This window comes from Tigriopus californicus, chromosome 8 (genome assembly GCF_007210705.1).
Source record: "Tigriopus californicus strain San Diego chromosome 8, Tcal_SD_v2.1, whole genome shotgun sequence".
NCBI lineage: Eukaryota > Metazoa > Arthropoda > Copepoda > Harpacticoida > Harpacticidae > Tigriopus > Tigriopus californicus.
Window position 1 is genome coordinate 1,475,022 of NC_081447.1, and position 15,577 is coordinate 1,490,598.

The 15,577-nt window shown below is 45.2% G+C and overlaps 2 protein-coding genes across 3 annotated transcripts; one reads left to right on the plus strand and one right to left on the minus strand.

The window, feature by feature from the left end:
- Positions 1 to 1,229: 1,229 nt before the first annotated feature.
- LOC131885697 (zinc finger protein SNAI2-like) lies at positions 1,230 to 5,145 on the minus strand. Its single transcript, XM_059233822.1, has 2 exons — positions 4,290 to 5,145; positions 1,230 to 3,013 (listed from the first exon to the last, which is right to left on the minus strand). Exons 1-2 carry the CDS (start codon positions 4,393 to 4,395, stop codon positions 1,599 to 1,601), a joined length of 1,521 nt encoding a protein of 506 aa, XP_059089805.1. The 5' UTR covers positions 4,396 to 5,145; the 3' UTR covers positions 1,230 to 1,598.
- A 4,150-nt stretch (positions 5,146 to 9,295) lies between these two features.
- On the plus strand, positions 9,296 to 11,005 carry LOC131885698 (histone-lysine N-methyltransferase SMYD3-like). Of its 2 annotated transcripts, XM_059233823.1 has the most exons (3): positions 9,296 to 9,454; positions 9,527 to 10,011; positions 10,273 to 11,005. In XM_059233823.1, exons 2-3 carry the CDS (start codon positions 9,660 to 9,662, stop codon positions 10,983 to 10,985), a joined length of 1,065 nt encoding a protein of 354 aa, XP_059089806.1. In that variant the 5' UTR covers positions 9,296 to 9,454; positions 9,527 to 9,659; the 3' UTR covers positions 10,986 to 11,005. The 2 variants fall into 2 exon arrangements, with proteins under 2 accessions (XP_059089806.1, XP_059089807.1); XM_059233824.1 differs by having other exon boundaries at positions 9,296 to 10,011; positions 10,297 to 11,005.
- Positions 11,006 to 15,577: the final 4,572 nt, after the last annotated feature.

A 15,577-nucleotide genomic window follows, 5' to 3' on the forward strand; every position in this document is an offset into this window, starting at 1 on the left:
GGATAAATCTGTTTGTTCTTTTTATCTTAAATTGCAAGGGATTTCATTCCCAGTAGCGGAAAGGAGCTCCGTAAAAAATATGAAATCAGTACATGAATATCCTTTTCGTAATTTTACAATACAACAAGTTTGAAGCAGTCTGGCACATTGCATCAGAAAACATTATTCAATCAATACGACCTACCACTTAGGATGTTCGTTTTCTTCATTATTATTCATTCAAAATCTTAATCAGATATTGCCTGCAGGCTAAGCTTTAGACAGCTTTAGGAACATAGATTCGTTGTTTTTTCGACGCATTGCCAAAACAGAACAATGAGGGAATAGGCAAGGTTGAACTTGATTCTATTCGAATTAAGACTGATCATACGATCTATCAAATTCATTCTGATGTTTTAGATTTTAAAAAGTTGTTAGGGCTCGTTTCCATTTCTCAAATGCAAACAAATAAAGGCAACAATTTATGACCACCCAAAACTTTTATTAATCCATGAATCACTGGAATATGGACGGGGAGGCTTAAGATAAAAAATAAGCGATTCCGAATATCGTTGCATTGAATTCTTCTTGAAGCGAGGCTGGTCCCTGTTCACTGCAATTTCATAATTCAAATTTCTGCTCAATCGAACAACTGGATCAAAAGTTATGCTCCCTCAAAGTGCAGTATATACAAGTACACGGAATGAATGGTTTGGCCCTCTTCTGCTAATCAATCACCACAAGTTCGTTTTGTATAGAGTTATACAATGAGCTTTGAGATGTCATAACTTTTGACCCACAGGTTCGATCGAGCCGAAAATTGAAATACGTATTTCAATAGTTGCAGTAACGTGGGACCAGTCATATCAGAAGAAGAACGCTCTGAGTTCACTCGATTCCGACAGGTAAATTCTCTATCTTAGCTTCCCAATCCATTTGCCAATGGTTCATGGCTAATGACAGATACTCGAATGACTTAAAAAACTATGCATGATTAATTTTGTACAGATATTCAATAGTAATATCACGCTCAAAAATCCGCTTGTGATAGTGCGCTGTTAATCTATGTCTCTAGATACCCAACTCCGCAAATGAAAAATTTGGGTAAAAAGTTAAATAATTTCTTGATTGCTCTCTACCATGTCAAGCAAGAAGATATTTCATTCAAAGCTTTATCCGGGTCCCAAAAGGAAATATATCTGCTTCAAAAATTAAGTGAGGTTTAAGAACATAGTATAAAACTCCATTTGTAGACACAAAAAGTAAAGTTCCAGCTTTGGGAAATTCTTCTTCTTGAAAATACACCACAATCTTCTTTGCCAAATTGCCATGCATTATATTGGGCTCAACTTGCATTTGCAAATCTGCGTATCTAAGGTTTACGATCAGATATAACTTGGATCTTATCATTTTTAACAAGTGGGTTATGATGTATTTCTCTGATAATATACAACTTTAAAACAAGTGGTTTTGATCAAGCAATTCATCGTGAGATCTTATAAAAAAGTCAATTCAGCTTGTACAAACATATGGCAAAACAATTTCACCGGAGGTATTTTTTTTGGCACGCGGACTCAACAGCACGTAATTGGTGGCAACAACAACTCAACCAAATGGCCCTAAGCTCTCATAAGACCCCCAGCGGAGAGTCCCATCAGAGTTTGTACACATTCCTCGTTCCTTGACTGAAGACCGTGACATCCGCTATCGGTGTGCTTGTTCAGAAGACTCATGCGGCTGAAGGTCTTTTTGCATCCCGGACAAGAATACTTCTTGGTCTGGAGATGGGTTTGAAGATGGGCTCTGAGATTCGATTTATCTGCGAAACTCCTGGTACAATACGAGCATGAAAAGGGCTTCTCTCCCGTGTGAGTTCGCACGTGGCCCTGGAGCAACCAGGGTCGGGAAAAACTCTTGCCGCAAATATCACATTTACAGGGCAGAGTGTGAGTTCGGATGTGCATCTTCAAAGCCGACAAGCTGGTGTAGCCCTTGTTACAATACTTGCAGGAGAAGCTCTTCTGGATTTGGTTAGTACAATGGAGCTGCTCATGTTTGGCGTAACCTGAGCGTGTGGAGAAGGACTTCTTGCATTCAAGACATCGGAACGGTTTGTCCGCCTTGATCCCCTTGAATCCATTCATTGAAGTCTTGTTGTTGACACGAGAAGACGCCGCTGAAGAAGGTTGTTGTCCTGGACGTCCCGATCCTCCCGATCCTGCCAACCCTCCTTCAATGGCCGAGGGCTTGTGGGCCGCTTTGTTCTTTTGAGAAGGGGTCATGACCGCAACATTTTCTGAATGGAAGGCTGGGTGAAGAAACCGGGCCATGTGGGATGGATGGCAGAAGGAAGGAGTTGGAGATGAAGAAGCGTTGGCATTGGTATTTGCATGAGAAATTGGTTGCAAAGGCAGCGTTGGCATTGTTTGTTGGCGGTTACTTTGGATCTCTCGCAATGGACTTGGGGTGGAAAACGAGGAAGAATGATGACCGGTGGTACTTGACAGGGTTGGAGATTGAAGAAACGATTGGGGTGAAGAAGAAGAAGAAGAGGAGCAGATCAAGGGCTTGATCGGATGTTGGGGTAACTTGACAATGGACAAATTCTCCGGCTCATGGCAAAGAGAGCTCGAATGATGAACCCAGGGCAAGGGATGTCCTGAATAGGGCTTTTGATTGGCAGGTTTCAGCAGGGTGATCGGAATCGGCCGGAAAGGGGTGTTCTGAGCAAATGGCGGCATCCGATGGAACGCCTTGGAGAACTCCTCAGATCGGGAGACCTTGGGCTCAGCTTGGCGAAGGCTGAGCAAGGCATGGGCCACTGTGGTGCGAGTTGACTGATTGGGCTCCTCTTTGGGACCAGAGTCATCCGTGTCGATGGCCTGGTCCTTCATGAATTTCTTCCAATGTCTCATGGCTCCCGAGGGGGGCGGGGACCCAGCTGGTGCTTTGGAGGAAACGATCTCTTTCTTCAACACCAAGGAAAGGGGATGTTGTTGAACGGATCCTGGGGACACCTGAGTCTCTTCGGAGTCTGGAACAAAAAGCGAGGCGAACGTCAGTCAGTATTGGAGGCATGTTTTTCCGTTTTAGTCGGACCCATTGGACCAATCAGCCAAAGGCATTCAAGAGATCTTGGGGCACAAAAAGTGCAGCCGGTCCCAAAGAGCGGGGAAGGGAAAGAACTGTGGAATGTTCAAGCATGTGTGAGGGTCTACCAGAAATAAATGTATATGTGTGGGAATGGTTTCCTTTTGATATGGAAAACAGGTAGTAACCGTCTCTCAAGGGGACTTTGTAACGCATTCCCTTCTCTTGCCTCTATCACTCTCTCTCCCTTCTCCTCCTCTCTCTTATCCTTTCCCCACTCCTCAGACAGAGATTTTTTTCCACCGACAACCCATTAGAATGAAATGAAAGGGGAGCAGTTTTTGTTCTGTTTATAGTTACACACTAGCCATGCATGCGTACATGAGAAGACCCTGGAGTACAAGGTGGTGGGGAGAGGCCCCACTCTCACTCACATCGTCCCCTAACCCCCCAAGGCCAACTACGACCCACGATGGGAGCAGGAATTCACACATACGAAAGAGGGAACGATAATCCTCACTTGTGGAGCTCAGTTTTTTCACATGACAGCTATTCAGCCACCTGACAATGAATGCCCGACTAGCGATGGCGAAGCACACAATTGGGCATTAGCATTCGAACACTATTTTCCAAGACATATACTACGCCAGAGACGACGATTGTTGAATACTTAATGCTCTAGCTAACGGCTTTATGCTTTCTGACATAGTAGTTTTCCTGCCAACACTCTGGGGCAGATGTTGGAGGCGAGGTTCTCATATTTCGTAAGGATCATGTCCAAGTCAGATCTTCAGGACATTCCATAGGTCCAAATGATCTGTGTCTTCACTTGGACCTGAAGATCTGAGAAACGACTTTAACGAGACTTGCTTATCGCTCTCTTCTTCAAAAGCTTGGAAAATGGTTACGGTTCACTGGTTGGTATGTCCCAAGTCTTGAGGCGAGTTAGAGGTGCATGAAATCTCTTGTCACTCTTCACACCCACAGACCTCGACCGACTAAGGCAGTTAGATACACAGAGCGGGCAAGAATTTAGAAATTCAAGACAAATGCATGTTCTAATGATTTCCTTTCGAAATTTAATGGTTTTCTTTCCCAGAGATCATCCTATTCAAATTTGATTTGAAGCATGCCAAAAATTCGCTTCCAATGTTTGACCGTCCAATCTGCCGGTCAACCAACGCTTAAAGTTTGATGAAATCAATCTTGTTAGTACTCACCAATGCCACTGTCATTGTCAGGAATGTCCTCGTGCTCTTCTTTGCAATCAAATTCGGTGGCGAAACTATCGAATCGAAACCTCTTTTCAGCTGGTTTGACACTCATCTTGAACAAGTTTATCCCCTCTCCACGTTCGGGAGAGAAGTTCGCTGCTTCACTTCCAAAAGGCAACTGACGGCACAACTGAAGCAAATCCAAGGATATCCTCCTCCGATCTAAAGACTGCAGGGATGAGTCCGTCTGTGAGGGAGCGATCGAGGCAAAGAGAGACAACTCATGATGATGTTGACAGACAAGGGTAGTGGCTCAAGGGTCTCGGGTTTAGTACATAGCACTGGGTCACCGGAACTAACTAGCAGGTGCTCGGTTCACGATACCAGAGACTTTCGTAGCGAGCTCCTTCCGGTCGTCCAAGTCCGTTTTTCTCGGCCACATCCGTAGGTGCAGGGAGGATGGCTTTTCTAGTCGAACGAGATCTTTGGCAAGGTGTGTCGGGAAATTATTGGCACATGTCCTGAGGGTCCTGTGAGTCCTTGATGATCTCTTCCAGCACCTGACACGCGAGCGAGTGGTAGGTTATTCACGAATTACAACGAATCAGTTGGAACTGGTCGGAAATTCGGTAAGGACGTGGAAGAGAAATCCAGTCTAACAAGAGGGAGATACAACCGTTCGAGGTGGAGGTCTGACCCTAACTGATTCCTCCGAGAGAGCTCCTCTGTCACCAGAAGATTCAAGTCTTCTTTGGTTGGGAATCAAATGACGGACGACTACCAATATGACATGAGGGTGAGCTTTGGGGAGGGATTAATACTCATGCTGTTGTGCCTGCACCCAGGTCCCTGCTTACATGGCCCATTTGCCTCCCTCAACGAAGAATGAGAAGAGAAAAAGCGGACGAGAGCGCTTTTGGCACCCGAAACTGGCAGCAGTCGTCAAGGACAGTTTCAGACTCGTGAAAAAACTTATCAGCTGATGTTGATAGGGTTCTCGGCTTGAAATCTCCAACGAGCGTTCGCGCCCCAAACAACCGCTCTAGCAAATTGGACCAATATTTTTCAGCGCACTATCAATCTTTATGCTTGTAGACGTTCATGTTTCCTAAAAAAAATTCGTTCAAGGTAAAATCTAGTAATGAACTCAGTTTAAACTTAACAAAATTAGGTGCACCCTGGGGATCTAAAAATATTGCAATCATTCAATGTCTATTTCTTAACAATTCCTAAAATTCCTACACAGAATTTGAAAACAGGATTTCTTCTCATGTTTGAGGCGCTGTAACTAAAATCAAGTGAGCTAAGTGATTTAATTCAAACCCTATGTTTGCCGTAAGTGCCATGGCTGTTGATGTCCACTCTAAATTAGACTTCCCACCACCCCCACCACAACGCGATCTCGCTGCTCTCAATGATGCACCTGCCATCTTGCCTTATCTTTACTTGCCAATGCAAATATCAGGGTCCACTTCCAAGAACATGGCATCAAATTCATTGGACGGAATCTTTATAATAAGTCCCTCCATCTTCAGATCCAGGCAGCACTTGCTTCTCCGCACCTGCCACCATTCCTCCTATCATCATCATCATCACAACAACCAACTACTTCTTCCAGACGGCTTGAACGAATACACGTATGTACATAGGTAGGAGGGTACGAGTATGTGGATGATGTGTACAATCCATGTGAGAGTCTTTGGCGCCAATACACAAGCCTCATGTTTGCCTGGATATTAGGTCGCCATCGAGGGAAGGAGAATCGAGGGTTCAGTAGACAAGAAAGAACCGGGAGATTCGTCAAAACGAGAGCAGAAGCTCAAGAAATATGGCCCAACACCTGCTCTCTCCGTCTTGCAACCGGTTGTCTACTGACATCGGACAGCTCGGTCGTTGGTTTGGTAAGTTCGACTATTCGATCGTCCTTTGAGAGCGACTTCACTTGGAGTTTGAAGGAATCTCCTTCGGGTTTCCCATCTGCTCGCAAAGAGAGTTAGAACGAAAGAGCAAACGAAAGAACGTCCTCGGGACTTGTCAACTCCTCGTTGGGCTGAAGAAGGGATGAAATGGACTGAAATGAACTTGAGGAACAGGCATGGCATTATTCATACGTTCGTTCGCTTGTGGCTGTGGAAAGAGTTCATGTCGGAAATGGGTGGCAGATTTATCGTGTTTCGAGATATTTCTGACTTAAGTCCGTCCCTGAGAGGGTTATAGATTGATTTCCAGTGCTTCACAATTCCTTCACTTATCCGGCTAGCCAGCCTGTCATGGGAGCTTTTCACCGGGATAAAGTGCAAGATCGAGAACAAAAAAGAGTTCGTTACAAGTAGCAGATGTATGTGTGTGTATGAGGTTTCCTAATATAGGGAGAAAGAGAGTGAGATGGTCCCCAGCCATGCAATGTCATGTGTTCAGAGATCAACCCCCCCAATGCTAATACGGCGACGCAATACTACAGAGTTCTCTCCATCCACTCACATTCCCCTACACTTTTCCGACCGATTGGGAGGGTGCGACTATTTTAGATCGTTCGTTATCCGCGGTAGCCAACGAGCTAATACGGGATTTGCACCTGGCTCGAGACCAAAGATCAAGCAAGGGTGGGAGAGAGAAATTGGATGACGGGAAAATCACCTCTCTCTCTCTCATCATTTGACGACGACGAGCGTACGGAGAGCTAGAGGGAACTGTCCAACGGCTGGAAGCGCTCCGTTTGGGGCCAATGAACAGAGGGAAGGGAACACAAAGAGAGAGAGAGAGAGGGGTTAGCACGTGCCATCCCAATCTAACGACCTGTCCTTTTCTAGTTTAATTTTTTTCAGTCTAGTTCCGCCTTGGGAGGGACATTTTGTTCGGTCAATGGTGAGCTTAGGTCAAGCGATGGCCGATACCATTGATGGTTGGGGCGGCTCTTCATTTAATTATCAGCTGATCCTGCCGTTAAAATCCTACCTTTGCACCGCGGGAAGGGATCGGGTCAATCGAGAAATGTTGATCAGATCGGGGAAAACTTGGGGATCAATGACTTCTGGTGGCCGCTCGAGGTGCGACAAGTACTTCCTCTTACGCAATTGGATTTTTTTAACGAATCGGACTCTTTGATGGTGCGAAAAACGAATATTTAACACAATGAGGGAAGCCACTCTCGTTCGGAATAGATTTGTTAACATCACATTGTTTTGCTTATCAAGGATTAAATCAGGGCCCAGGGTTAGCATCTAATTCACCATTTGGACCGTTTCGGCCCAACCTTTAATCTCAGCCAAGAGCGTTTTCACTCGGAATTTTGAGTTGAAATAATGAGGTGCGAGGATGAAGATGGATTGAATGAGGTGTAATACGTCTAAATGAGTATTCCCGATGGCAAACCAAAATTAGATACGGTCATTCTCGAAGTGCCCAGAAGTTCTCGTTGTATGTCTAGAAATAGCTCCTTTGATGGAGGTCTGTCTGTTGTTTCTAAAACAGGTGTACAGTAGCGCTCTACCTGCGAGCCATCCATCCGCCTAGATATCTAACGTCCGAAGTCAAAGAAAAAGGGGTTGCAAAGGGTCTCTTCCTCGCTCCTCAATCCAAAATCCAGATCACCTGCCATATTTTCGGGTGCTCATCCTCTTCAAAGGCCATTCACGAGATAACGATGCGATAACCGTGTCGTGTCTTGTCGTTTGGTCAGTCCGTAGGGGGACAAAAGTCACAAAAATGCTCCTTTGGTTTGCAAAACCAAATGATCTCTCGGCTACCACATGCCCTGGCCGGATCCTGGTCGACGGTCCAGACCCAGATTCGCTTAAAACAGGGTCTATTCTGGGAGGGCGAGGAAGTGACCGGGATCTCGGTACAAGCTCGCCTCACACCTTGACTCTTGACCACCAGGTATCTGAGCTGCTGATCTGATCGGTTCACAACTAGTGAAGAAGGTGTATTATCTGTGTACCAGGTATTATCTTGATTTGGCAATGACTCCAAAGAGAGGGGGTGAGTTGGCGGGTAAGCTTCCTTGATCGGATCCTAGCGGGTCGTTCATCTTCGCTTGACAGATGTTGAGCGGGATAATTTATGGTGATCAGGACTCCAAACACAAGAATCATCCACGGGCTCGTGACCAAGGAGATGAGTGACAAATTCCGACCACGAGATTTAAAATTGACATGGAAATCAAATTTGCTCTCTCTGTCCAACTGCTGTTCAAGTCTCATTTCAGCCCAGACGTCGGGTTCATGTGATCTTTCATTTAGGTGCATCCTCCGTATCACACATGTTGGGCCAATTTTGAGATCCAGAACGCATGAATGGAAGAAAGAGGAAATCTTTGATCGTTGTCAACGAGGCTATTTACTTGTTTGCGCTTTTCATCTTTTTTCTCATTCAAACCAAGCTGCATCATCATCTTGAGGACGCGAGATGTCAAAAGTTCGAGACAAGATGCAATTACGAGGAAGATGGGAGCCATTTGTGTCTCGAACTCCTTCATTTTCTTGTCATTGTCCTCTGTAGAATGTCTTGATTTGAGTCTTTGAATGAAGTGCGTCTACCATCAGCATAGGAAATGTGGTCATTGAAGACATGGATTAGATTGTCCGTATGTTTAAACTCGATCAATTAGCAATACAAAGTTCTCTCAGATGGCTTGTTGGAACATTTTTCCTTGGCAAAGGGTTAAACATCATCTCAATGAGAACTTTAGGCAAGCACATTTTCAGCCTTCAAGTCGGATCGGGAAGCCAATACCAATGCAATTGTGGTAAAACTAACAGTTTTTGTTGTCAAATACAATGTTTCTAAAAGGATACACACAATAGCATGTGCTTTTTCATTTGATTCAAACGATATCTCTGTCACTTGCCAATCATGCGCGCTCTTTGGCGTACCCGAGAGACTCATTCAAAAGTGAACTGAATGTCTTGAGCATACACTTGCTCCACTGTAGCAATACGACTGTACGTAAGTTCCCCACGCACATTCATACACGTTCCAAGCCATTTCTGTACAACCTTGTGAGTAAAGTCAGAATAAGGACAGTTGCACTCACCTCCAGCAAAAGCCAAGGTCTGTCTCTCTCATATCTCATCCTAGAGAGCAACAGGATGTGCTTTCTCAGCACGTTTTGGCTCCTTCTCTTCCTTTTCTTCGGACTTGCCTGGCTTCTCTGAGTCTCAAGCTTGAAGGTGAATGAAAGTGTTTATATTCGTGAACCAATAGTGTGCATGCAATTTCCCTCATGCTCCTTCTGTCTCAAGGTTCCCTCTGCCGTGACCATGGAATTCAAGGACATCCGCGAAAGCTGGAAACACAACGTGTTTCCACCGTGGCTTTCCATTCTCGAGTCAGTGGAAATAAGATGAGCTGACACAAACTCATGTCGGACTCAATATGTCCAAATTTTCGATCGTAGTTGATCCCCAGAACCTGAAATATGGGAGGTTCATGGTGGCCGATCGGTTCTTTGAACCCGGTGAAGTGATCCTGAGAGACTCCCCAATTGTGTATGGACCTTGGAACAGTGCTTCATGTTTGACATGCTTGTCTAAATTGGAAACTACTGACCTTCATTTCAAGTGCGAGCATTGCGGCTTTGGCTTTTGCTCACGTGAGTGTTTTGTCACGAGTGATTGGCATCCCCGAGAATGTGGCTTTCTAAAAGAGTTAAGTGGCCAAGGTCAACTCAAGCTCAAGGCTGTTGCTCTTCAATATCAACTCGTATCCTTACTTCGTTTAATTCTGGGTGACATTTTGAGCTCGATTCATTCGATTATCAACGACTTTTGGCCGCAAATTTGCACTGGCCAAACAACTTACCACACAAGTAAACTCTGATTGTGAATGAATCGCTCGAAACGATTATTACCGCAAGCTCAGCGAGCAAGTTTGGGATTGATTTTGCCATTGTTCTACAGCTTTCAAAGTAACTGGAATCATTTTAGACATTCAAGGGGTAAACACTCGAGCAAATGGGAACGAGAACAAAATGTCACCATGTACTTAGCACAAAATACTCCGTCAACTCAAGAATTGATGCACAATCTGGCCACCGGCTCTTTAAATGCTCAATGTCTGACATGGAAATGCTTGATCAGAATGTTCCAAGGGATGGAACCGAAATTAAGCAATGACCAAAACCTCTATCATCTCTTATGCATCCGGAAGACCAACGCCAAAGCCATACGAGGACTTGGTCAGAACTGCGAGGGATTCGCCATCTACCCAAACTTTTCGCTCATCAATCACCGTTGTGAAAACTTCAATACCTCTATCGAGATCAGCCCAAGCGATTTTGCATTGACTCTCCGGGCACGAACCAAGATTGAAAAGGGAAACGAGATCACCACAACCTATCTAAGTCATGGCGATCCGACGGATGAGGGTCAGCCATCGAGACGCCTGAAGATTTGGCGAAGTTGGCGCTTTATTTGTCGTTGCTCTCTTTGTGAGAACCCGTTCAAGTCCGGAGTGACATGTCCCAAGTGTAATAATAGCAACAACCAGCGACGGCAACAACAGAAGCAAGGGCTAGTGAGTCATGCGTTTCCTGTGGATCCATGTGTGCCGGGTAGCCCATGGGTGTGCGAAGGATGTGGTCACGTCCAATCGGAAGCCGATGTCGTGGCTTTAATTCAAGACTTTGAGATCTCAGGTGATCGTGTCGAAGATTTTGCCAACTTTTTTCACCCCGACCACTTCCTCAGGAAAACACTCTAATAAACCATCCATGGGCTTGAGTCGGTTCTTTGTTGGTCACGGTATATGTAATCCTTTAATTGTGTATATGTATGTAGACCTGCCACCGCCCCTCATCTAATTCCACGAAAGGCGACAAATTCCCATCCCATGGCTCAAACTCCATTCCCACATGAGTCCACCGCGATGCAAAGTCATCTCCATCATCCAGAGCAGGAGTGGTGGCAATAGTTGTTCACTCGGTGGTTGGTTGGTTCGCTGGTTCGTTCGCATCCTACCCCAAAGCTCTCCCAGTCATCCCTACAGGGTTCTCTCACCCTCAACATTGTTTGAACTTGCTGAATGAATCGCGTGGAGCATTTTCAATTTTCGGACCGAACGTCAGGGTGCCTAAATCAAGATTGGTTTAGTATTGATCATTGAATACTTACGGAAAATATCCAAACTAGGATAATGTCATTGAGTATGAATGAATGGTGCAAATCAGGAGTAAGGGGTCAAAGCCATAATGCATAATGTGAGGTATACCATGGCGTTTTTTCGCTGAGCAGGATCTCGCACCCTGACCGCTTTCATGAATATGGTCCTCTTTTTCCATGCGCCCCCTTGGGATGATGTCACGGGGCACTCACTCCAGGTGACTTTGTTAAAAGCTTTGTCCAAATTGAAATGGATTGGGAATGTAACGAACAAAATGAGATCAACTGTCATCGAGGAGGGAAAACAAGCCACCCTAACCAAGCCACAGATCATCCTGATAATGAATTCATTGAAACCTCATCCTCTCATTGATTGTGTGGGATTGTTCGGATGTTCGCTGGGATCAAGCTTGACATCGAGTTCAACTGCAACCCCACTTCAATGATCTGGAAGCCAAGGGAGAAACTATGCATCTTGAATGTGAGTGGTGACCTATGGAGGAGTTTGGGATGAGGATTGGCCGGGTGGTTCAAAGCAGGTGAGCCAACCATCTCATGCATTGTTGGTTTTCTTGAATACCCGAGAAATCTGGCGCCAATTCGCTTCCATACGAACCGCGCAACAGATTCGGAATTTTCAAATGCGCCTTTTCAGGCTCTTCGGGGAAATAATGGCCATGGGATTTTGCTGGGACTGGATTTGGGATATTGGGCGGGATCCTTCAAGCCTTGAAGTGTTCGGATAGGAAGATGGCATGGAGTTCGCTCGTGTTTGCTTTGTCAGACCAAACTCCCGAAAAGCAAAGCGATTAATGAAAAGAGCGTCTTTTCTGGTCGTTCTTTGATGCGGCTCAATGATCTTGAGCTTTTGTGACAAAAGAAGCTTTTGGGGTCGGTCGTTCTCATCTTACAAGACAAACACTCTAGTGAGCGTCAGGCATATTATTTTGAGGCATCTTTGAGACAACATTAAACCTCATCCGGAGTGACATCGCGGCATCATCATCATCCTACCTCTCTGTCGGCCATCAAAATCCACTGAGGGCCCATAGATATGAATCGCTAAGATTATGACAGACTTAATCACACAAGAAGACCTTTGGCCACGAGAAGGAGGAAGAGGAGGAGGAGGAGGAGGATTGGATTGGGTTGGAGAAGTGGGGAAGGAAGGATTCAAGCTGAACAAACTTGCGAGTTTTCTACAAAGGATCAACCGTCGCCACGCAGATTGCCCCTCAATTTCAAGGGATCTTGTTTTCGGCCCAATGGGCTCAAATACATGCCAAGCCAAGAAGATCCTCCCCATAATCCGAAGGTGGCTGTTTCCATTCCTTCACGTGTATGCACTCCTCCTACCCCCACCACCATTGGTTTTAGAAGGTACATCTACCATCCTATTCCATGTAGTAAGGGGATCACCAGAACAGGTGGTCTTGAGGGGGGAGGGGGGAGTAGTAGGGGGATCTCGAACCGCCGGACAACGTCACTCCAAAGACTTCACGCTTGGTTAATCACATTCAAAAGCTCCGAGCTCGCACTGACGGAAACAAGAGCGGAGCATGACTCATTTAATTCAATTCCCCCAATCTTCCGTGAGTTACACATGCACCATAGAAATAGACTAACGGATCAAACCACCCGGGTCCCCTTCAACGGGTTCACATGGCTTGATTCCGGGTTCAAAATAGATGGAGGGTGGCTCAATTTCGATCAGTGTACTGAAAGTTCATGTAAGATGTGTGACACATTGGAGAAGGTTTTGCTCCGGAACAGCTGACCTGTTCGGCGAATGATCATCAGGCCAGTTCTCGTCGTCTTCCAAACAACACATTGCATATAGAATGTGGGCTTGAAGTCTTTACAGAAAGAGAGACGGACTGGTTGACTGGCTGACGGGCTCGAAAACCATTGTCGTTGGTTAGTTGGTCGCTCATCGATTCCATTAAAGAGGCAGGTGCCTCAAAAAATCCAGCTCTCCTCCCCTTCTCCTGTCTCGGCTCGGTCACCTCGATGTAATGTATGGTGTACTATTTACGATATAACACACTCAGTCAGAGTAGCCCAATAATGTCCACATTGGCATTAGGCTTGGCATGGCGAGACTTCACATATATCAAGATTGATCCAATGCGAATGTGAATGAGCTGCCCAGCCGCTCCTTCAATCAGGACATTGTGTGTGTCTGAGAGGTATGTCCACTGTCCCCTCTTCAGGACGACTGCTAGGGATACTCTCGCTCGGCGATGGACAGAGCTGCCATTCGACTCTCACAGGAAAAAGGAGGCTTGACCATTGGGAATGAATAGGAGTAGTGAGCATCATTGTCATTCACTGTCCAGCCCTTGGACTCGAGCACTGGGAATTTACTCCACATTGTTCTCAGCCTTTCGAACACGGATGAATGAATTCTCAAGCATCCCAAGGATAGGTACCTTGACCCCTGCGATTGCTGGAAACCTTTAAAACTAGCCACTCACTTGGTCCTGTTCTCTTGGATAGTAGAAGCTGACACAACTTAATATGCCTGCAGACTGCTCAAATTTCCACGAAAACTTGAGCCATTTTCATTTTCGAGCACAGTAGTTTGGCGCATAATGGATCGGCTGATGATCCCCTTTGAGCGTCCAATGGTGGTTTTGTGTTTTTGCATCATGAGATTCCCGAAGGGCCGTACCTTTTTACAACTATTAGCATAAGTCCATATGCATTGGGAATGTGTGTGTGTGTGAATGCTGGAATCTGTATGCATATGAACAGCAGTCGTGAATGTGTCAAAGAAAAGGTCCGAAATCATACCAAACAACAATTGGATGAGAGAAACTGGGAATCGGAGCGAATGCAACAATGGCTCAACAACCAACTGATTCGTCCCTTCGTTGGTTGGTTCGTTTGACGATCCTAGTAAGTCGTCGGAGAGTTGCTGAATCGTGGGAATCTGGGGGCAAAAAGCGAGTGGATTCAGAAAAATGTTCAACAATGGCCAAATACGTATGGATATCCAGTACTAAGCACTGTCTACGTACAGTCCACACCCAAACAACGAGTAAAAGCGAGATTCAAGTGAGAGGCTTTTTCCGAAATCAAGAGGGAGGATGGCCGAGAAGGCTTTTGTCATGCCCCAAACAACGGAGAATTTTCTCCCCAAATCTCGACTTTTTTGTTCGTACAGACCTCATTTGTACTCACTTTTTGCTCTCATCATCGTTCCGTGATCAACAGACCTGATGAGTTTGAAGATATGAGCTTTGAAAACGAGATCATTTGCATTTCCATTCATCCACGCTGATGTCCCATCAGGGGTGACAGGAGCCAATTAAGTATTGATTTGACTCGCTTCTCTACATACAACTTCCAGGATTTCAGAATAACGTGATGAAACCCATCATAAAGTGGACCGGACCCCAACAGAAGAACACACTACACACCAATCACCATCTATCCATATTGACATGGAAAATCGCCTGAGGAAGACCTAGATTTCCTCGAGGGTGGTCAATTATCTTTGAGTTCACATCCAATGGACCCGAACGACGACTAGTATGTACATGAAACGAGTGAAAGAAAGCTCTTGGCTCCGCTCATCAATGGACCCAATTGAACAGTGGTACAAAATGAGCGCGAGAAAGGATTAAGACTGGTCGAAAAACAAGTTCATCATACGTACATAAAAGCAGTAATCCTTTCCCTCCTTGTAACGGTTCTGATTCACTTGGGAGTGAATCTCTGGCGAAATTTCTCGTCATCTTATTACTCACGAGGAATTCGAGCCATTCCACCTTAAAGCATCAACAAGTGGGAGGAAAAGGGTTGGGGCGGTCAAAAAGACCCATATGCAAAACAACAACATTTCAGGAATTCTTTTCCCAGACAAATAGATAGGACATAGTCCATCAACCATAGACGATACTCTATGGAGGAGGATCAAGTGTGGCCCCGAGACTTTGTTAATGATTTCAAATCCCGAGTTTACCTCACAAGTGGTATTGTGCGTGTACACCATCAACGTCTATCACAAACAACCATTAGGATTGTGGCGATATTTGCATTGAGTCTATGTGTATTAGGAATATCAAATGGAAGCAAATTAAAAATGACAGTAGCCCCTTCTCTAGGCAGGATTTTCTGACAGATTAAAAGTGATCTGATAAGCTACTTAAAACTGCCCAAATTCGTTATGATTTAATTGGATTCAAG

Excerpts from the sequence above, each read along its gene's own strand:
- LOC131885698 (XM_059233823.1), top strand. The coding sequence starts at position 9,660 with ATGTCCAAATTTTCGATCGTAGTTGATCCCCAGAACCTGAAATATGGG. Across the intron at positions 10,012-10,272 it reads CTTACTTCGTTTAATTCTGG|CACAAAATACTCCGTCAACT; the intron begins GTGACATTTTGA and ends CCATGTACTTAG.
- LOC131885697 (XM_059233822.1), bottom strand. The coding sequence starts at position 4,395 with ATGAGTGTCAAACCAGCTGAAAAGAGGTTTCGATTCGATAGTTTCGCC. Across the intron at positions 3,014-4,289 it reads TGACAATGACAGTGGCATTG|ACTCCGAAGAGACTCAGGTG; the intron begins GTGAGTACTAAC and ends TTTTTGTTCCAG.